The following is a 22,418-nucleotide window of genomic DNA, read 5'->3' on the forward strand; positions in this document are numbered from 1 at the left end:
ACGAAGTATTTCCTTTACCTACTGTCAGTCCTGCAATTGCCTGGGCTAGCAGAATAGCTTTATGCGGATTACCTCCGATACCATCACAAGCTTTAATATACTCAACCAAATGTGCTTTTCCTCTAATAGGTCACAGAGCGGCTTGGCACTCAGGATTGGCATTGTCAAAAACTAATAACTGCAACACTGTATCCTGAGCAGCCGAATCCGCAATCACCTTTTTAAGAGATTCCTGTAACTGAGCTGTAAAATCTGCATAAGATTCTTTCAGTCCCTGTTTGACAGCACTAAAGGAAGGATATTGTTCTCCTCCTGAAGTGATTTTTTTCCCAAGCTCTAATGCACACTCCTCTAAGCTGCTCTATAGCATCATCCTGTATGACCACTTGTGCACCTGAACCAGCCCAGCCGCTGACCCCCAAACTTGGTCTGCAGTTATATTAATTTGAGGTTGGGCCTGGGCATTGTGAGCAGCCTGGATGGAAGTTTCATCTGCCCACCAAGTTTTAAATTTTAAGAACTGAGCAGGAGTCAGACAAGCTCGAGTAAGAGTGTCCCAGTCAGTAGGAATCATCCGACTGGAGACAGCAACATTCTTTAACAGTCCCATTACAAAAGGAGAACCTGGTCCATATTGATTAATAGCTTGTTTAAATTCTTTGAGTAATTTCAAAGGAAAAGGCTCAAATATAGCCATAATGTTCTCCTGTTGATCATCTGGGTGTAATATAACAGGGAACTGCCAAGCATCCGTATAACCCTCTCATCTAGCTTGCTGAATTCCTGCCTGAGAGCGGTCGCTCAAGGCGCTGCTTGGACAGTCACTGGGACAACAACTTTTCACCCAGTGTCCTCCAGAAAAGAAAGATCCGGAGGGTCAGGCCACTCTTTTTCTTCAAAATAATGAGGGGGTGTAGAGGGGTAGGGACAAACCTCTCCCTCCTTTGCCACTTTAGCTGGCAAACAAACCTGCTTTGTCATCTCTTCTGTTACTTCGTTGTACTCTCCTTCTTCCTCTGATTCCTCCTCATCATCATCTGTGTGGAAAGGCTCCAAGGTGGAACGAACCAGAGCCCACACTGACCAGACAGTTATAGGAATATCCTCAGCACCATCCTTATATGCCTTTTTTAAGTGTGCTGCCTGCCTTTTCCCAGACCTCTACATTCATAGTCCCTTGGTCCAGAAACCAGGGACAATATTTCTCTACCGCACTAAAAAGCTGCATAAGTTGGCTAGTGCTAACCTTCACTCCCTGTTTTCTGAGGAGCTGCTGAAGCAGACTCAAATAAGCCTTGTGCCTGCTTGACCCTTGTCCCATTGTTACCCTGATGCTTCTGAGCTCCCCTTCTTACTTACCATGGGGATTGCTTAAGAGTACTTGGGTGTCCTCCAGCATAGTTCCGTGTTCTCCAACCATTGCTCCGGCGACCCTTCGACCTGGGTTCGAGCCCCATGTTGGGTGCCACCTACCAAGACCAGCTCGGTCGTGGAGACCCCAACCCAGCGGCACTAGAGGAATGAAGACAAAGACCCAGAAATAAAGTGCAGTGTGGAATCGGCTAACAGCCTTGAGAGCTGAGAGCCACAAAGAGAGTTTTACCCACATATTTATTGACAGTAAGCTTGCGATAAACATCGTTTCTATAGATTATAGATTAGCTAAAAGCATTCCTTATGGGAAACAAAGCATTCTTAGTGAGGAGCAGAGAAACAGGCTCTGGCTGATTATCTGCAGCAGGAACATGTCCTTAAGGCACAGATTGCTCATGCCATCGTTTGTGGTTTAGGAATGCCTTGAGCGGTTTTCCGCCCTGGGTGGGCCAGGTATTCCTTGCTCTTATTTCGGTAAACCAGCAACCTCCAGCATGAGTGTGATAGACATCATGAGCATGTCACATTGCTGCAGAAATCCTATTTATGGCCAGTTTCTTTAAGGCCTTTTTATGACAGGCTTAGGGCCTGTTCCCAGAACCCACTAGATTTAGACAACCACTGATCTCCTTTACTCTGTATGGATTAATTTACACCTTCTAGTCTATTCCTATATAAGTTATAATTGTGTACATATCAATAGTTCATATTTTTTCTTGCTCTGTAGTATGGTATCACATATATGCACCACAATTTATCTGTTCACTTGTTTAGGGACACTGGGTTGACTCCAGTTAATTATTACAAATAAGTCTGCTATGAATATTTGTGTGCAAATCTTTCTATGGACTTAAACTTTCATTTCTCTTGGCTGGATACTTAGGAATTGTATGGCTAGATCACATGGTTATCTAATAGAGTCTTGGTGTGGATTCTGAGCGTGGTTTTTTTCTTTTTAAACACATAGTTAAAAGGGTTGGATTTTATCAGTTCAGCTCTTTGCACTAGAATCTTCTAGGAGTGAGGAGGGTGGGGAGAGGGTTCCAGTCAAACTTCCAAAGCCTGTAGTCCAAGGACTTCCTGGTCTGTTGTGATAGTAGAGACACTCTTTCCTCCAAGGCAGCATCTCTGGGTAGCTGCCCCTCTTCTACCTCTCCAAACCTATGGGGCTTGAAAGGGATTTTATAATCCAACCCTGCACTCCCCCAGGGTGAGCCTTTCTTATCTAGAAGGTTTCTTTAGAAGGTGCTGTCTGAGAATTGCCACCTCTGGGCCACTCTGGGCAATTTGCCTGTCTTCTCTTTCCATCTTTGCAGCCCTTGTGCCTGTTCAATCAACAGTTCCCACTTGGGGTTGGGGAAGGTTCTCCTTCATCTGGACATTTCCAGAGTCATCTATCACAGGGTTTCTCCTGCTTTGCAACAGTCTGCCTGCCCTGAGGCTCTGGCCTAATTCTCTGTTGTTCTTGCAGGACTCAGGGCGGTGTTCATGTGCACAAGGATGGGCTGACGGTCACTTCTCCAGTGCTAATGTGGGTCCAGGTAAGCGTAGGGATTCCTGTTCTCCTTCTGTCCCCAGCCTGTCTCACTGGCAGACTCGTTGATTTGCTAGGAAGTCCAAAGGTGGCAGCCAATGAGAGCATCTGTTGAGACCAGGTCCTCATGGGAAAGTGGAGTTAGCATGGCTCCTGGGACCAGGCCCAGCCTCAGCTGGTGTCAACACTCCCAGGCTCAGAGCTTCCAGGTACTGGAGCCACAGTAGATGGCAAGTCCTGCCGTTAACCATCTTTAAAATACCACAGAGCAAATCTTTTCCAAACATCTGCAGTCAGGCCTTGTGGCCTCCCTTGTACCATGAAATACAAACATAGGCTGGGCGTGGTGGCTCACACCTGTAATCCCAGCACTTTGGGAGACCGAGGCAGGTGGATCACCTGAAGTCAGGAGTTCAAGACCAGCTTGGCCAACATGGTGAAACCCCATCTCTACTAAAAATACAAAAGTTAAGCCGGGCATGGTGGCACATGTCTGTAATCCCTGCTACTCAGGAGGCTGAGACAGGAGAATCACTTGAACCTGGGAGGTAGAGGTTGCAGTGAGCTGAGATTGCACCATTGCACTCCAGCCTGGATAACAAGAGTGAAACTCCATCTCAAAAAAAAAAAGAAAAAGAAGGCCGGGCGCGGTGGCTCAAGCCTGTAATCCCAGCACTTTGGGAGGCCGAGACGGGCGGATCACAAGGTCAGGAGATCGAGACCATCCTGGCTAACACGGTGAAACCTCGTCTCTATTAAGAAATACAAAAAACCAGCCGGGCGAGGTGGCGGGCGCCTGTAGTCCCAGCTACTCGGGAGGCTGAGGCAGGAGAATGGCGTGAACCTGGGAGGCGGGGCTTGCAGTGAGCTGAGATCCGGCCACTGCACTCCAGCCTGGGTGACAGAGCGAGACTCCGTCTCAAAAAAAAAAAAAAAAAAAAAAAAAAAAAAAAAGAAAAAGAAAAAAAGAAATACAAACATAGCCCTTAGGGTCTTAGTGCTCAGCCTCCAAGATCCCTTAGCTCCCTAAGCATTCAGAATGGCAAGTTATGGCCTGGCCAGTCAGACTCATATCAGTCCCAAGCCAGGCCTGCCTCTGAGCATCAACAGGAAAGGAGAATGCCTGTAGCAGGATCTGGTGACCTAGGGGGCCACAGGAGCAGGGATGTGGAAAGCACAGAGAGGCATGGTAGCACCAGGGGCTACCTCATCATATGCTACAGGGTCCCCAAGTCCCTGAAACTGGAGGCCAATTAAGTGTGTGTCTTCCAAAAGCTTTTTTCTGTCCTCCAATACCTATCTAACCAGTTTCCTATATTAAATTCTTTTTGTTAAAAATAACTAGTATGATTTCTTTTTTATTGGTGTAACCCTGATTCATACACTGGAGAATTGGGGTAAAGGATGAAGTTTTATCCAGACAAACTGGCTAGAATGTACTTCAGAGGGAGCTGAGCCAGACCAAGGGGCAGAGTGGGAGGGTCGGGGGTTAGAGGCAATGGTCAGTGTCAGGAGGTCCCAGTGATGATGGCGAGGGCATCTCATAGGCCAAGGCCTTCACCTGGGGAGGTGAGCAGTGGGTGAGAGCCAGGCTTGGGGGCGGGGCCAGGGTGATTTCTCATCTGACACAGCCTCCAGGACCAAACTTGATCCTAGCTCTGCCAGCCCCTGTTCCGGCTGTGCCCCACTCCCTGCCCGAGGTTTGATGGGCACAGATAGAGATGGCATCCACAGCCAGGGCTGAAAGGAGCCCTCCCAGCAAAGGCTGGGGGTGGTGGAGTCAGGCAAAAGTGAGAGAGTCTTCTCTGCCTTCAGGAAAACACAGGTCAGAGAGAATCTCTAATTCCTGCTGTGAAATCTTAGGAGGATGGTGCAAGCTCTGCTGGGCACCACCATCCATCCCACTCATTGGGTTTCGCTAGAAAGGAGAGTCCAACCAGACAGTAGAGGCTGGAATAGGGGCCTGGAACAGGCGGCCATCATCTCTACCCACTCCCTCCAGCCTCTGGCTCCTGGATACAGGGAGTCTGGGCCTGATGCTCCACTCTTATGGGAGCTCTCTACTTTGCTCTTCACTTCCCTGTTGCAGTAAAGTCAGATCACTAATATAGTGGCTTGAAAATGCAAATAAAAGAAGCCAAAAGTTGGCTGCCTTACTTTGTTTGTTTTTGAGACAAGGTCTCACTGTGTTGCCCAGGCTGGAGTGCAGTGGTGTGATCATGGCTCACTATAGCCTCAATCTCCTGGGCTCAAGTATCCTCCCTCCTCAGCCTCCTGAGTAGCTGGGATTACAGGCTCATGCCACCACACCCAGCTAAATTTTTCATTTTTTTGTAGAGATGGGATCTCATGATGTTGCCCACACTGGTCTTGAACTCTTGAGCTCAAGTGATCCTCCTGCCTTGGCCCCCAAAAGTGCTGGGATTACTGGTGTGAGGTGATGGCATGCACCTGTAGTTCCAGCCACTCGGGAGGCTGAGATGGAAGGATCATTTGGGCCTGAGAGGTTGAGGCTGAAGTGAGCTAAGATTGCACCACTCCATTTCAGTCTGGGAACCAGAGCAAGACACTGTCTTGAAAAAAAGGTGGGGAGGGGGGGAGTAAAATTTGAGCGTTGGTGGTTTATGATTCCATTTATTTAAAATATTTTTAGGATAGTTGACGTTTTTATTTGATTGATGCCTACTTGTTTAATTTCTGTACTCTAGTGCTTACAAATCCCAAGTCATGAGTTTTTTCATCATCTGCCCAGAGTCCTCTGCTGTAATGGCAGGCACTTGTGTTTCAATTCTGAGGCTTGCGTGTCTGATTCAGTGGTTCTGTACGGTCATGGTGGGTTCTGTTTTTCTTCTCAGGCACTGGATATCATCTTGGAGAGGATGAAGGCTTCAGGCTTTGACTTCTCTCAAGTCCTAGCCTTGTCCGGGGCAGGCCAGGTTCGTTTGCAGCAGACTCTGTCTGCCATGTGAGGGTGACTGTCCTGGGCAGTGGTGCTGGTGTTGAAGAGATGGCTCCCCTTGGATGGGGAGCGGCTCATTCTTGACAGGCACTGCACAAATTTCACTGTGAATAAAAATCCCTACAACTATTTTACTTTGGAGGCTGTATAACTTGTCTCATTGCAAAAGGATCTGAGACAGTTCTTAGGAGTAAGTGTTATATAAAATAGGACTCTTGGTGAGAGAACTGAGTAGAGGTCCTCTAAAGGGGATGGAGGAAGCAATTGACATGAATTTATTATGACTGCTTGGGGGCACCACAATTGCTTTTCTATTTCCTGAAAGTAAAAGCAAAGTCAAAAATGATCCTAATAATGATAGTTGTTTCAGTAGAAGGAAGAGTATTAATAATGATATCAAAGTACATTGACTGAACACTTAGTGCATGCCAGATACAACTCTGAGGCCTTTCCAGATACCATCCAACTTAATCCTTACGATTCTACAGGGTAGTGCTGTGGAGTGCTTGGTACACACGCAGGGCATCCTGTCTGGGTTTGATCCCTGGCTCTGCCATTCACAAGCAGTGACCTGGGATGCGTCATCTGGCATTCTGGTGCCCCCGTATTCTCATCTGTCATAGGGTCATTGTGAGTGTAAGTACATAGCACAGTGCCTCCTATTAATACACAGTAAGCATTATTAAAGCTTGGGCTTCTGCTATGATCGTTAATATTTCCATGAGGCACAGAGAGGTGATGTCACTTACCCGAGATCACACCGTGCTGGGAGTGGGAGTCAGGACCCAAGTCCATCTCATCCAGTCCCTTGGTTGTGCTGGGATCACTTTTCTCCATGCTAGATTGCCATATTTTCAAATCCTTACTAGGATGTAACTAATTTTTCTGAAGATGCTTCTTCCTCCATGACCTAACAGGAATTTATTGTTTTGGTTCTTGTTAAATACAACAGAGATTCCCTGGGTGATCTTGTCTACTTCTGTCTCCCGAATCCCAGGCCTGGACACCCATCTCCCTCCTAGATATTCCCTGACCCCCATGACTGAATATCCCACAAATGCCTCAAACTTAGCATGTCCCAGACTGATTCCTACCTCCTCCTTTCTGGGTTCTTTCTCAGGGAATTCTCCCCATCCACCCAGGGCACAACTCAATTGTCATCCCTGACTCCTCCACCTTCCCACCCCACATCCAAGGGTCCTCACGTCCCACTGATTTGTTTGTGACTCTTGACTCTACCATGTCTTCTCCAGCACTACTTGCTTGTCATTCTTCTCCAGGTCTCTACCGCAGCCTCCCTGCCTCCAGCCTACCTTCCCTGTGACTCCCACAAGCCCTTCATACATTCAACCCTGTCCACGCCACTCCCCCTGGTAATCCAGGGTTCCCACCACCTCCAAGATAAACCCCAGCCTCCTGAGCATGGTTTCAGGCACTCAGTGCTCAGGCTGTCTCCTTTCTCTTCAGCCCATCACCTACCCCCAACCCAGCCTCAGGCCCACTGCTTAGAATGCCACCCTTCCCGGGACCTGCCTGGTGCCCCTCACCTGCAGATTCTCTGCTTGCAACACACTCTAGGACCCTTTCCTGATACTCACGACTGCTTCCACCCATCTGTACCCGAGCTGGTCAGGTGCCTCTGTTCCCACGGCCCTGTCGCTGCAGCTCCATAGGGTTTTGTAATTGTACACTTGTGTCCTTTTCCCTGACTCAACTCAAATAGCCTGAAGAACAGGGATGATAGTATCCTATTGATCTGTCCCAAGCCTGGCATGATCTATGTGCTTAATAAATGTTCGTTGAATGAATGAATTAATTAATGAATGGGGTGAGTGAATAAATAAATGAATTTCAGGTAATATTACAAGCAATGTCTTTAAATGCAGTTTTACAAAAGGTATCAAAATCCAGACCAATAATTAGTTCTTGGACCTTTTCTATAAGTTGTAGGGTAGACAGGGCAGAGTTCCCCCCCATTTTCTTGAAATGGAAACCAAGTCTCAGGAGGGTGATGAGCTCTGTGACTAAGTGGCAGGGGCAGGTGCGGAGCCCAGTTCTTTGGCATGTGGTCTGGGGTCTTTCTGTGTCTCCAGGAGGCTGTGACACCAGTGTGTGGTCATGTGAACATGTGCTTGGGTTTCCCAACAGCAACACGGAAGTATATACTGGAAGACTGGAGCCCAGCAGGCACTGACAAGCCTATCACCAGACCTCCCGCTACACCAGCAGCTGCAGGTAGCTGTGACTACATTGTGTGAGTGTGAGAAACTTCTGCAGAGTCCCACGTCCTGTGGGTCCTGAAGCCTGCTCATCTCAGTGTTGCAGCTATGCTCAGGCACCCTCACCAGAAGAGCTTTCAACCTCAGGCTTTTGGGGAGAGACCCCATTGGGCCAGTTCTAGCTTACAGCACAAAGGGCTATCCCATGTGTCTCCAACCAAGGTCACTTGGGAAGAAGCGTCACGACTGCCGTGATGGGCAGTGTGACCGCCAGCCCTGGGGCAGCTCTCCAAGTCAGCGGGATGGAGCTTAAGCCTGCGCCTTTGCCCTCCTTCCCAGGACTGTTTCTCCATCAGCGACTGCCCGGTGTGGATGGACTCCAGCACCACAGCCCAGTGCCGCCAGCTGGAGGCTGCCGTGGGCGGGGCTCAGGCTCTCAGCTGCCTCACGGGGTCCCGTGCCTACGAGGTAGGCTGAGGATGGAGGGGGTGCAGGCAGTGGTCTGGCTGCAGGCTCTGGAGGCATAGTGGGTGACCTGCCTCTGTGGGGATCACATGAGGTCGTGGAGGTGTTGGCCCTGCAGAGCCAGGAACAGGCACTCTGGCCCCTGGGTCCTGATCCAGGCCACCTGCCGCCCTGTGTGTTCCCAGGCCAGGCTGGGTGTGCACATGGCTGTGCTCCTGACACGGAGGTGCTGTGCTTGGGGGTGAGGAGGGCTCCTCCTCTCATTGTCTGTAACCTGGGGATTACAACAGGACTTATGTTTTGGGTAGGTTTGAAGTTGAAAGAAGCCAGTGCATGTAAGGCACTTAGTGCAGTGCCTGGCAAAGTTAAAAAAAAAAAAAAAAAAAAAAAGAATGTCTCTGTTCCACTGGTTCAGCGATGTCCCCAGGGGTGATTGTGATTAGGCCAGCTTGGGTCTTATGACCCAAGTAAAAGTTTTGGGGATAGGGCCAACCCTACTTGGGCCACCTGAAATAACAATATGTGGATGGGGAAAATACCCCGATCCCCGCTCTGGTGCCTTGGTCAGAACAGTCACCATGCTGTGTGAAGAGCAAGGGTCATTCACTCAGTGTTGTCCGGTCCTGATGTGGGAGAGGCCCTCCAGGAAGGCCCGAAAGTTACTCACTTCTCTATCCTGTGGGTGCAGAGCCATTGTTTACTGCCTGAATATTTGATTACTAAGGACATTTGAAGGATTTAAAGGCCAAAATCCCATTGTTCAGTAGATATCAAGCAGATTTAATGCTGATTTTAAAAATATTCATTTATTAGAGATGGGGTCTCACTGTGTTGCCCAGGCTGGACTCCTGGGCTCCAGAGCTCCTCCCACTTCGGCCTCTTGAGTAGCTGGGATTACAAGCACACAGCACCATGGCCGGTTGGGGCTTACTTTTAAAAGCTTTCATGGTACCTACTCCTATACAGAGCTTGCTACAGTAAACTCGCTTTATGGAGGTGATTATTCATTCTGTGTAGGATTTGGGTTCCTAAGAATTTATATTTCTTTTCCAGCGTTTTACAGGAAACCAAATTGCAAAAATTTACCAGCAGAACCCCGAGGTCTACTCACACACGGAGGTTGGTCAAATGTTCCTGTTTGATTGAAAGTCACAGTTGAATTCTTCTCATAATCCATTAGAATAGATACATCTCATGTGCAGTGACTGAAAACATTGATAAGCAGACATTAACCAATGATATATTCGATGTGCTTTTTTCTCATTGTCAGGACATTTTCAAAGAGGAGGGGAAGAATGGAATGTGGGAAAGAGAAGTCAGGGGTTCTCCTGACCAGAAGGGTGAGGGTGAAGGTCCAGGTGGGAGCACTGGGGACTGACATGTTCCCGAGACCACCTGAGTAGAAGATCTGGGTGTCTGAGCAGGCTGTGTCTGCTCACTTTCCTGTGTGGTTAACACAGAAGGACTACCAGGCACATTGCTGGCGCGGAGTCAGTGTTCTCTTTGGAAATGTGCAGGACTAGGCCTTTGTGTCCCCAGCTGTGGCCCTTCAGCCAGAGCCTCTGTCACAGGAACCCAGGTTCATTCCTGGCTCCACAGCTGCTGAAGCCAGCGCTTGTTGCTGCCTGAGAAACAGCCCCACACCCTGGCTAGTGATTTTCATCTTGTGATAAGGAAACGATCAGCTCACGTTAAACCAAAGTGCCTTTTAAATCTTAGAAATTAACATGTGGTGTATTATTTAATGATTGGAGGTTCCAGATTACTCTGCAGCATTAGCCATTAATGTAGGCTTTGGGTGGAGTGGTGAAAACCCTCCCTAAATTCTGTGTGTGGAACGAAGTTGGCCTGACCGAGGACAGGGGGTGATAACATTCTCTCCACAGTTCCAAAGGCCCACGATTCTCATGCGGAAGTACAGACCCTCAGGGTGGCATTGAAAATCCATCATTTATTTCTCTGGCTACTGCTCAGGGTCTGTGGCTTCTGAGGAGTCAGCTTTCCTGAAGCCCTGAGAGTGTCCTGGTTGGTTCTGAGGCCACACATCCACTTCCCTTGTGAGCAGAAGTAAATGCCAAGGAAATAGAGGAAGGAAATCCGGGCACACGTTCCCCAGCACGTGGATTCTGGATGGAAAGGCAGCTTCCCTAAGCCCTTTCTCATAGGGCTTTTGGCTTTTGTCTCTTTTGACCTTGGCAGTTTTATGGCCCATCAGAAACTGTAGAGAATGAATGCTCTCCCGAGGAGTCCGCTCATGGTATTCCAGCAGCTCCTATCTGAGATGCACAGTCTCCACCATTATTTGGGCCTTTTGCTCAAAGTTTCCACTTCCCTCTCCAATTTTTTTTCATGCTGTGTGTGTGTCAGAAGCATTCAGTAGCGCAGGGTGTGTGGAAGTAAGGCACCTCTCACTGTTTCTTTCCTTTACAGAGAATTTCTTTGGTCAGTAGCTTTGCTGCTTCTCTGTTCCTTGGCTCTTACTCCCCTATTGACTACAGCGATGGTGAGCCTCGGGGTATGGGGTGGGTGCCTGGGCAGCCTGCATGTGGCATGTGGGTGTGCAGGCAATGGGAGCCCCATCTACCCTGAGTGGGTGCCAATCTTGTAGCCCGGTCATCTATTGCCAGGAAGGAAGTGTATTCATTATCTTTTGCCACTTAACAAATGGCCCCAACACTTAGCAGCTGAAGACCACCATGTTTATTTTCTCACCTAGTGTCTGAGAGTCAGGAATGTGGGGGCAGCTTAGCTGGGAGGTACTGGCTTAGGATCTCCCACAAGGTGGCAGTCAGGCTGGCAGCCAGGGCTGAAGTCATCTTCAGGGGCTAGAGGATCCGTTTCCAGCATCATGCACAGGACTACAGGCAAGAGGCCGCAGTTCCTCACATGTGGACCTCTTTAGGGGGCCATTAGTGACATTGCAGAGAGGGAGGGAGGAGACAGAGGCCAAGCAGAAGCTGAGCAGTCTTTTATACCCTAATCTTTAAGTGATGTGCCATCACTTTTGTCTCATCTTACTGGTCACACACTAAGTACAGCTGACCCAGTATAATGTTGGGGGGAACCTCACAAGGGGTGAAGACCAGGAGGTTGGGATCAGCAGGGGCAATCATGGAGCCTGGCTCCTGCAAGGAGCTATTAAAGTTTTTGTTTCACATTTGGTGAACTCATGAGATTTATGAGCTTCTGGAATCAAAACGCTAAAAAAATAAACTGCGGATGATGCCAGTGAGGGGGGAAAGCTGGGAGGAGGTTGCTGCAGGAACTCTTGGATGAGTCTAAGAGTGAGAAGCGTGTGGACAGAATGGGGGTGGAGAATGCAGGGCAGGAGCCCAGAGCCATCGACGTGGCTTCAGAATGGAGCCTGGGATGCTCTGAGCCTCGTGGGAGTTCATGGGAAGGTTTTGAGGGCTGTTGTGTGCCAGGCTTTATTCTGGTTTCAGGAGAGAGAGTGACTAAGGAGTGCTGTTAAGCTTCCCTCACAATCTGAAGGAGGCAACAGGGTTCCCTACAGCTAGCTCCGTAGAACTCAGACAGGCAGAACAGTCAACTTGGAGTAGCCTGCATGTCTACCCGTGTTCTGCACTCCTGCCACAGGGCTGATAACCGCAGCAGCTGCGGCGGGGGGCATTCCGGAGGTTTATGTTCCTTAGCCGCAGCTGGGCCCTCCACTCTGCTCCCCTTCACTCACCTGAGATGGCACCTCCTAATTTCACCTGGGCAGGTGACACCATCAGCATCCCAGCCCACCTCTGTCTGCCTCCACACTGGCCCAGTGGAGGAGGAGGTCTCTCCACCCATGCTCTGGGTTCCCTGTCCTTTCCCATCCTCAGGGAAGCCTTGGGAGGAGGATGTTTTAGGAAGGAGCTAATAGGTTGATCTCAGTGACCAGGAGGAAGTTTAGAGGACTCTGAGACCTTTCCTTGAAAGGTCAGATGAGATTGAGAAATCCCTGGGGGCTGACCTGGAAACCTAAGGGACATAGAGAGTGGTTACTGGTCAGTGTGTTGCTGCTAGTTCCAGGCCCCCTGGGAGGTCTCTGAGCAGCAGATTTCCAAGCTAACTGTAGTGTTTGAATTGATGAGGAATATTTGGAGGAGGTGCGGTGCCAGGTGTTTCCAAGGGCCCCTAGGGCCTCTGGTTCTCTGGTTCCAGAACAACACAAGCATGCCTACCTTCCATGAAGAAAGAGCTCCAGTACAAGTTGCGTCAAGAGAATTATCTGCTGTTTGCCAGATTTGTGCATTTTCACAAAAGGTCCGTTTTCAAGATGTGTCTGTTGTTTGTTTCCTTCCTTCCTCAGGTTCTGGAATGAATTTGTTGCAGATACAGGATAAAGTCTGGTCCCAGACTTGCCTTGGTGCCTGTGCACCTCATTTAGAGGAGAAGCTTGGCCCACCAGTACCATCATGCTCAGTTGTGGTAGGTCTCCTTTCTGGCGATGTGGCTCATTTAAGAGCTGGCAGCTACCAGGGAAGCACTGTAGCGCACACACACACACACACACAGACACACACACACACACAGGCACACACACACACAGACACAGACACACACACAGACACACACACACACACACACAGACACAGACACACACACAGACACACACAGACGCACACACACACAGACACACAGACACACACACAGACAGACACACACAGACACACACACACACACAGACACACACAGACACACACACACACAGACACACACACACAGACACACACATAGACACACACAGACACGCACACACACACAGACACACACACAGACACACACACACAGACACGCACACACAGACACACACAGACACACACACACACACACACACACACACACACAGAGACACACACACAGACACACACACACAGACACACACACAGACACACACACACAGACACACACACACAGACACACACACACACACACAGACACACACACACACACGCTGCACACTCCCTTGTTCATTCACCCACAGGCATACACACGCAGGGTCTTTGGTTTAGCGTAAGATGTAAGTCAGTGTCTGGATCAGTGCCTTGCACATAGTAGGTGCTCAGCTACATGCCTTATGGTCGGCAGGACTTTGGGAAATTCCACTAGAAATTTATTAGCATAGGGATAAAAATGGCAGATGATTGCATAGCTAACGAAAAAATGGACAGAGTGCTGAAATTCTAGGGACTGCTGATGAAGCTTGAAGGAGGCAGCCTTGGGGAAAACAGAAAGAAATACCAGCGGGGCTGGCACAGCACAGGCCCTGGCACTGGACAGCCTGGGACTGAATCCTGGTTCTAGCAGCTTTGTGACTTTGTCTCGGTTTCCTCATCTGGAACAAGGGGAATGATGCTGTTCATCTTACAGGGCTGTTGTGTAAATTAGATGAGTTAATATGTTTAAAGCACTTAAAATAGTGCCTGGTCCCACGGGTAATGGGAAAAACATTTACCCATCACGGCGGCGCCACCCATTTGCAGTGGACACCAGCTGTGAATGCGCTGGTGTGTCCTAGTTGGCCAGCCCTGTTCTCCATTGTCCTGTGGGCACAATGGAGTAGAGAGAGAGAGATCTGGGTTCTGCCCCTGGGGCCCTTTGGTGGGAAATGCTTACCACAGAGCCAGAACAACCAGAAGGAACTCTGGGTGGGAGAGAATGTTGGTGTGAACAAGGGACAAGGGCACTCTGAGGCCTGGAGGGAGTCGTGTAACTGGGAGTCTTGGGCCATGTGGAGGAGGGGCTGCTGTGAGGACTTCTCATTGGGAGTCTCAGCCACAGAAGCACTTTTGTTTTCTTTTCAGAGACAGAGTTTCACCTTGTCACCCAAGTTGGAGTGCAGTGGCATGATCATAGCTCACTGCAGCCACGAACTCCTGGGCTCAAGTGATCCCCCTGCCTCAGCTTCCTGAGTAGCTGGGACCACAGGCGTGCACCACCATGCACAGCTAATTTTTTTTTTTATTTTGGTAGTGACAGAGTCTCACTATGTTGCTCAGATTGGGCAATTTTCCTGCCTCAGTCTCCCAAAGTGCTGGGATCACAGGTGTGAACCACTGCGCACACCTGTATGATTCACACTGACATGCTGAAAACAGCCTCTGCCACCATGAGGCAGAACATCAAAGCCAAACCATCAGCATCTAAAGTATGCCATGAGGCCAGCGCACGGAGCTGAAGGAAGAGCCATGTGGCCCTGTGGAAGCCGACAGTGCAGAACCCAGACAGACTGACGCCGGTCAGAAAGGCAGAGAAAGGGCAGATAGAAAACAGCCAAGCCATTGGGACTGATAATCCACACGTGGCTTTTAGTTGGATGTGAAATTCAGAGCAGGCTTTGTTTGCCTTATGCGAGAACACTTGCCTCCAAGAAGGAGCCTGTGCGGACAAGCAGCTTGAGGATCAGGAAAGAACTGACTCTGAAAAGGCATTTTCATTTGTCACATAGGTGTCATGTGTGGGCGAACCAAGCAGGACCCATGTTTTTCATCATCCCTCTTTTTGCAGGTAGTGCACAGATAGCCCTCCCTGCATATGTCTTTTTTGGATTACTTTCCTTAGAACGTTGTTCTCTGCACTTTCACGTCCAATTATTGTTTATCCAGTCGCTAGGGTGATAGAGCGAGTGTGCGAGGCATTATCTGCTCCCATGAGTTTGCTTACTGGCGTCCTGTTACCTTTTTTTTTTTTTTTATGCTATACAAGAATTTGGAGCTTCTAAAGCAAGCACTAGTTAGGGGTTGGTTTGTTCTCTCTACCTGAAATCTCAAGATCAGCAGTTTTTGAGATGACCTCATGCTCGTGGTTCCAAACCTGCACTGGACTTCTCTGGCGATTTGTGAACAGGAGGGACACGCCCAGTTTGTGACAGGGAGTGGTGTGACTCCAGGCTCTGCAAAACATTCCTTCAGCTCCAGTGACCTGGAGCCTGTAGCATTTTCGTGGCCTGAAGGGTGGGTGGCTGTGCTGGGCAGGCGGGATTTACCTCAACAGAGCACCTTTGCTTTATCCCCGTCCCTCAGGGAGCCATTTCTTCCTATTACATCCAGCGCTACGGATTTCCTCCAGGATGCAAAGTGGTGGCCTTCACTGGGGACAACCCAGGTGAGTATCTCGGGGAGTTTCTCTGTCCGATGAGCCTGACTGGGTCCATGCTGGACTTTTGAGAATTCCAGTCCAGCCTCTTGGTGAAGCCTTCTGTGGTCATTCCCCACCACCCCCACCCTGCGATCTGACTCCTTGTACCTGCCCCATCTCAGCTCCAACTCTGCCCTCAGGAGCTGGTCAGTCTGCTCTCTCTGGATGAAAACTGCTCAATGATTAAGGAAGGCAGTCTTGCCCACCCCATCCCTAACCTGTCTTTTCTGTTCCAAGATGAATAGCTCAATTCCTCCAACCCTTCCTCTAGGACATGGTTTTAAGTCTCTGCCCTGTCATCTGATCTGCAGCAATGACTTGTTTCTCGTCCAGACACCTCATCTCCTTCCCTAGCCTCTTCTCTTCCTCCTCTTCTCCTCTGGGTAGTCCTGAAGCCACCCCTGGAGGGGCCCTCGGATCTCTGAAGGAAGGCCAGGTGGGCTGCACTAAACAACACCCTAACTACTACCCCTCAGCCCCACCCCAGGAAAAGTCTTTTTCTAACGATCCATCAGATTAGGGTTACATTTAATTCTAACTAGAAAGGTTAATTTTTAACCCTAATTAGAAAGGTTACTTTCTGTCCTTTCAGTCTTCTTTCTGTGCTCATAAATAAGCATTGTTTATTTTAATCAACCTGGGCAGTATCTTTCTCATTTTAACAGTTGTCTAGAGCTCAATTGTCCCAGCATTTATTTCACCAGTCCCTTATGGATGGACGGTGGTGTTGCTTCAGTGTTTGGCAGTGCAAATGACGTTGAGATGCACATTCGGTCTCATCTCTTTGTTGTTACAGGATAAGTTCTCAAAGGTGGGATTCCTGGATCCAAGGCTTCTGACACACATGCTGCTGATTGAACCTCAGTGGCAGTGTTTGAGTGCACCTGTTTCTCACTCCCATTTCACCTTTACTCACATGTTCATTCACTCAGCATTTAGTGAGTGCCTATTATGTGCCAGGCCTTCCTTCAGCGCTGGGGCACTTCAGCAATCAAGGCAGATAAAGATTGCTGTTGTGAGCCAGGTGTGGTAGTGTGCACCTGTAGTCTTAGCTACTTGCAGGCTGAGGTTGGGAGGACTGCATGATCACGGAGTTTGAGGCTGCAGTGAGCTATAATCATGCCACTGCACTCCAGCCTGGGTGACAGAGTGAGACCCCACCTCTATATCTCAAAAAAAAAAAAAAAAAAAAAAGACTGCTGTTGTGGGCCTTGTGTCTAAGGCAGGGCACAGACAGTGAACATAACCTCACCCCCTTCTTTTCCATTACTGCCTGTGCTTTTCTCTGCTGTGTATCCTTGGTGTCTTGTCTTGGCCTCCTTGATTCTCTGCACTCCTGGGAGTGCCTGACAGTGGAGGGATGTTTGGACCCCTTCAGGGAAGAGACTTCACAGCTCAAATCAGAGGCCTCTGCTAACAGACTTCACCCCCGACCCCTATGACCTTCTCTTAGGGCCTCCTGAGAGCTCAGCTCCCCCTGCTCCTGCCACCACCCTAGGGTGTGGGTGGGGGTTGGAAGTGGGGGCTGTGCGCCTGCCTGGAGAGCCCTGTGGTTTGCTTTGTGGTTCCCACGTGGCCACCAGCTAACCAGAAGCTCCCCTCCCATTCTCAGCGTCGCTGGCAGGCATGAGACTGGAGGAAGGTGACATTGCGGTAAGGCGACTTCCCACACCCATAGGCTCTTTCTGTTTCCACGCTCACACCCACACTCTGATAAGTAGCAGAGATACTGCTGGGACCCAGACCCTGAAGGACCAGGATCTGGGTCCCTGTATATCAGAGTGTCTGCCAGTTCTAGAAGACAGTGGAGGGAGGGGATGGGGGTGCACATCTTTCTCAGAAAGTCATTGTTCTTTGCTAGATGGGCAAGACCTCTGCCTGCTTCACAGTGGCCAGTCTTAGTGCGTGCAGTGGCAGAGGGTCAGACCTGGGGCCAAAGGGCTGTGAGCAGCCCAGATGAATAAGGAAGACATAACCCAGGCCTTCCTACTTCTAGTGGGAAAGTTATGTGGGGAACCAGCCATCACCCAAACCATTATTTAGATGCAGTTGTGGGAAATCAGCACAGAAGATCCATGAAATCTGCATCTGGGGAGCTAACTCCTGGCTCATCTGGTGTGGGAGGGTCAGAAGTGGCTCTGAGAAAGTGGCCTTGCATCTGAGGTCTGCAGCGTGAGTAAAGTGACAGGGTTAAGGTGGGTGGAGTACAGCGCATCGCTGGCAGAGGGCAGTGTGTGTGGGCAAAGCCCAAGGCGCCCCGCCTCTGCCCATCTCTCCCCAGGTCAGCCTGGGCACCAGTGACACCCTGTTTCTCTGGCTCCAAGAACCCAGGCCTGCCCTGGAAGGCCACATCTTCTGCAACCCGGTTGACTCCCAGCACTACATGGCACTCCTGTGGTGAGCATGGGTGTTGGTTGGCACCATTCCCTGGGTGAGGAGGTGTGGGCAGATCTGGCACCATCTTGAGGACCCTAAGTCCTTCCACTAAGCTCTGGAATGACTCCCTCCACTTTCCCAGGCTCTGCTGGGCAGCTGAGACCCCCAAGGACTCACCGACTCTTGCTGACAGCAGAGCTGGGTGGGGAATAACCCAAGACCCTGAGTCCCTCAAGCCCGGGTTCAAATCCTATCCTCACCACCTATATCCTGTGTGACCTTGGGCAAACTCTGTAGTGTGGCATGTCTGAGCCACACTTTCCTCATGAGATGGGGAGGGCAAGAGCATTTACCGCACATTGTTGCTGTGACCTGTCCGGCATGTGGTGGACCCTCATAGCGGAAAGGACATCCTGCTTCCCAACAGCTCTCATGGAAGGGACATGCTCTGTGCTCTGACCACAGGCCTTTGGAGACCCGTCCAGAGCTCCTGAGGGAAATGGTTTCTGAGCTCCTAAGCCCTGAGAAGCGCTGGAGAATGTGGCTAGTTAATCTAGCCCACCCTGCCTCATTGTGCCCATGGTAGAATGTGCAGAAACCGGAGCTCCCTGTCTCTACCTGGGGCTCCTCTGTGTCAGCCTCCTGTGTAAACAGCCTAAGATAAGGGCATTTCCGGTGCCTCCCAGGGACGTTCAGGGGCCTGGAATCTGAGGAAGCACCTCTGATACCTAAGTTTCAGAGCCTGCTGTGCACTGACTAGGGCTTGTGGTCCAGCCTGACCTGCAGTTCCTCTGCCTGGGTCTCTTTACTGAAACTCATGGGTCCAGTGAGCAAGCACTGGCTCCTTCCTCAGAGCTATACCCTCTTCTGCAGCTTTAAAAATGGCTCCCTCATGAGAGAGAAGATCCGCAACAAGTCCGCGTCCCATTCCTGGAGCAAGTTCTCTAAGGCACTGCAGTCCACAGAGATGGGCAACGGTGGAAACCTGGGTAGGCCAGTTGGTGGTGCCCAAGCCTGTGAAGGGTCAGCAGCTGCCGGCTGGAGGGGCAGGGCCTGGGGCCCCATGAGCTGGGGGAGAGGAGGGCCGTGGAGAAGTCCAGGGGAGCGCTGTCTGTCTGCACTTCTATTCCACAGATCCTACAAGCTGGTGTGGAACCCTGTGTTCTGAGCGAGGGTGGGCCTGTAAGGCTGTCCTTGGCTTCTGCTCTGAGCAGAAGATCAGGCCATAGCTACATCTTCTGTCCCCACCAAGCCCCTGGTGACAGCATCAGAGAGGGCAACCTCTGCCCTGGTGTATCCCCATTCACAGCCCTCTGCCCCAGGCACGAGGAAAAGTGCCCAGTGTCTCGGAAGGCCTGAGCAGGGAGGGGCTGTGCCTCCCTTGGTCAAACGTGTGTTGGTATTTTAGGATTGACTGGGCAGCTGCTTCCTGTTCAAGGCTGCCAAGTGAGAGTGGAAGAGTTGTCTCTGAGAAAAGCTAGCTCAGGGCTCCCTGGTTCCCTTCTATCCTGTTGGAGAGAAGAACTGAGAATATTCGCAGGTCTCATCTGGGGGATGAAAGAGAGCCAGGGGACCCGGGGATATGGGGTCCTTTTGCCCTGTTCTACGTCTGTTGAGAGGCCGATCTTTTATTTTTTGACTAATGACAGCTGATGTCTTCCTGGTTTTATGTCAGGTTTTTATTTTGATGTAATGGAGATCACCCCTGAAATTATTGGATGTCATAGGTTTAACGCAGAAAACCACAAGGTACGTGTGCTGTTGGTATTGGAGTTACACTGGCTCCGTTTGTGAGTGTAAAATGTAACAATTGCCTATGAAATTGTGTGACTTTTAGGGACTTCATTCATTCACTCATCCGTTGATATCATACACACTTGTGGTGTGCCAGCATGCAGTCTAGATCCTGGGGAATCTGCAGGACACGGTCCTTTCCCTCAGGGAGGAATGCAGAAAACCTGAGAGTTCTCTTCCAATTTAGCAAATGCTAACACTATCATTGAGTATCACAGAGCTTATTTCCTTGGCGAGTTTTATCCCGTACCCATCAAGAACACATGGATCTTGAGATCATTAATTTCCTCGTGGTTGAAAGAGCCACTGAGCCCGGGAGGTTCTAACATTTATTGAGCCCATTTGGTGCCAGGCATTGTGCTCATGGTTTTCTATATCTTCCTCACTTACTTTTCTTTTTTTTTTTAATTTTTTTTATTTTTTTGAGATGGAGTCTCACTCTGTTGCCCAGGCTCGAGTGCAGTGGGACGATCTTGGCTCACTGCAACCCCCGCCTTCTGGGTTCAAACGATCTTCCTGCCTCAGCCTCCTGAGTAGCTGGGATTACAGACCCAAGCCACCACACCCAGCTAATTTTTGTATTTTTAGTAGAGAGGGGTTTCTCCATGTTGGCCAGACTGGTCTTGAACTCCTGACCGCAAGTGATACGCCCCCTCCCAAAATGCTGGGATTATAGGTATGAACCACCATGCCTGGCTATCATTTACTTTTCAAAGCAATAGGCACTATTGTTCCTCTTTCCAGATGGAGAGGTTGAGACTCAGAGGCTCAGGCTAAATAATCTGGCCAGAGTCACAGGTCATAGGTGGTGGAGGGGGCTCAAATCCAGTCCTCTCTGGCTCTGAAGCTGCTGTTTTCTTTCTCCTCCACAATGTGACCTTTCCCAGGAAGGATTTAGTTGGTTCTTGCTGCTCGAAATTGACATTGCTGTTAGATAGTCACTGGAGAGTCATCACCACATTTTGGGTTGTACCTGAGAGACGTTTCTGACCCCAGTAAATGGGGGGTTTATGTAAGACACTCTGTCTGGAAACTGTAACTGTCCGAGTTGGCATTGGGTTCAATGGCAGATGATGGCACTACATGTTGGCACTACAGTAAATGGGGGGTTTATGTAAGACACTCTGTCTGGAAACTGTAACTGTCCGAGTTGGCATTGGGTTCAATGGCAGATGATGGCACTACATGTTGGATTATGAACGGAAAGCTTTGTATAAAGGAGGAAGTTCATTTCAATCTTCTGATGGAGAATCAGTTTGGTTTCTTTTATTAGAGGGAGAAGTTATGCCTGTTCTTTCATGCATATCAATCCTAGATTTGTCAAGGAGAAAGTAGTGTTCTTCATTCATTCATTCAACCAACAGATATGTATGATTGGTGCCAGGCACCCGGGACACAAAGGAGAACAAGACATCGGTGGCCCTTGCTCTCTAGAGCCTGCTGTCTAGGAGGGAGAGGGACAGTAGATGAGTGAATGAGCACGTACATGAATGCAGCAGGTGCTAAGGCTGGGAAGCAGAAGAACAGAGTGCTGCAAGGGAAAGCAGCTGGTGGGTGGGCTGGAGACTTACCCTGGGTGGGGTGATCGGGCCTGGGCCTCTCTGAGAAGGTGGCCTTTAGGTTGAGACCTGAAAGTACTCAGGATCTCACCATGGAAAGAGTAGGATAGACTTCCAGGCAGAGGGAGCAGCTTGGGAACTAGAAGAAGGTCGGTAAGATTAGAGTGTAGCTGTTCGTGAGGGGGATGGCGGCAGGTTCTAGCATTGGTCTCAGGTGCCAAAGAAGCAGGGGTGAGCCTGGGGTTGATTCCCATCAGTGCTAGCTTGAAGGACATGCCACAGGGGTGGGATCTCAGCGTAAGCTCGTGGCTGTCACTTATCTAGTATGTACTGCATTTTCCAGGCTCTGTTGTCTAATCTGATCATTGCAACAACCCTAAAAAACAGGCACCACTATTATCTCCATTTTGTTAAGAAAAAGAATGATAGCAAGACTAATGTAACTTATTAAAGATTGCAGAGCTGAATGGTAGACAGAACTTGATCTCTCAGCTGCCTGAGACTAAATTCTGTAATGTCTCTGACTCTTCAAAGTGACATGCATGTGAGGCTGTGGGCTTGTGTGCTTCAGTAGTGTGTTTGTGTGAGTGTGTGTGACAGGCAAAGACAGTGGTTAAAGAGCCCAGCTATGAGTTTCAAATCTGGGCTATTGTTTAAAAAGATCACACACAGACACGCACACTCGCACACACAGACACACACGCAGACAAACACAAACACACACACACACACACACACGAATGGACAATGAGAGTTCCTTACTCTGTGCCCACCTTTTCCTGGAGACAGGTCGCAGCATTCCCTGGGGATGTGGAGGTTCGAGCACTGATTGAAGGACAATTCATGGCCAAGAGGATTCACGCAGAAGGCTTGGGCTATCGAGTCAGTAAGTGAGCCACTGGCAGCATGTGTCCCAGGGTGGGGGCTCAGGGCCAGCTCACACCCGGGGGGCCAAGGCTAGTGGGTCAATGTCTACTAAAGTTTTCTTTCAGGGGGCCTTGTGCAGG

The 22,418-nt window shown here is 49.7% G+C and overlaps 1 protein-coding gene across 4 annotated transcripts in view; it reads left to right on the forward strand.

Annotated features, from left to right (window-relative positions):
- Nucleotides 1-22,418, forward strand: part of XYLB (xylulokinase) — a 103,324-nt gene that overhangs the window by 19,306 nt on the left and 61,600 nt on the right. For all 4 annotated transcript variants that reach the window (XR_007723472.1, XM_050780320.1, XM_050780318.1 and 1 more), the window contains 13 exons: nucleotides 2,846-2,915; nucleotides 5,764-5,844; nucleotides 8,016-8,102; nucleotides 8,426-8,554; nucleotides 9,605-9,670; nucleotides 10,982-11,054; nucleotides 12,855-12,973; nucleotides 15,568-15,649; nucleotides 17,295-17,335; nucleotides 17,964-18,079; nucleotides 18,932-19,047; nucleotides 19,734-19,807; nucleotides 22,201-22,297. Coding sequence is in view for 3 of the 4 variants with exons in the window: in XM_050780320.1 (XP_050636277.1) it covers nucleotides 2,846-2,915; nucleotides 5,764-5,844; nucleotides 8,016-8,102; nucleotides 8,426-8,554; nucleotides 9,605-9,670; nucleotides 10,982-11,054; nucleotides 12,855-12,973; nucleotides 15,568-15,649; nucleotides 17,295-17,335; nucleotides 17,964-18,079; nucleotides 18,932-19,047; nucleotides 19,734-19,807; nucleotides 22,201-22,297 (1,151 nt within the window). In the remaining variant the exon portion in view is untranslated. The remainder of the gene's footprint in view (nucleotides 1-2,845; nucleotides 2,916-5,763; nucleotides 5,845-8,015; nucleotides 8,103-8,425; nucleotides 8,555-9,604; nucleotides 9,671-10,981; nucleotides 11,055-12,854; nucleotides 12,974-15,567; nucleotides 15,650-17,294; nucleotides 17,336-17,963; nucleotides 18,080-18,931; nucleotides 19,048-19,733; nucleotides 19,808-22,200; nucleotides 22,298-22,418) is intronic.

Source organism: Macaca thibetana, chromosome 2 (genome assembly GCF_024542745.1).
Source record: "Macaca thibetana thibetana isolate TM-01 chromosome 2, ASM2454274v1, whole genome shotgun sequence".
NCBI lineage: Eukaryota > Metazoa > Chordata > Mammalia > Primates > Cercopithecidae > Macaca > Macaca thibetana.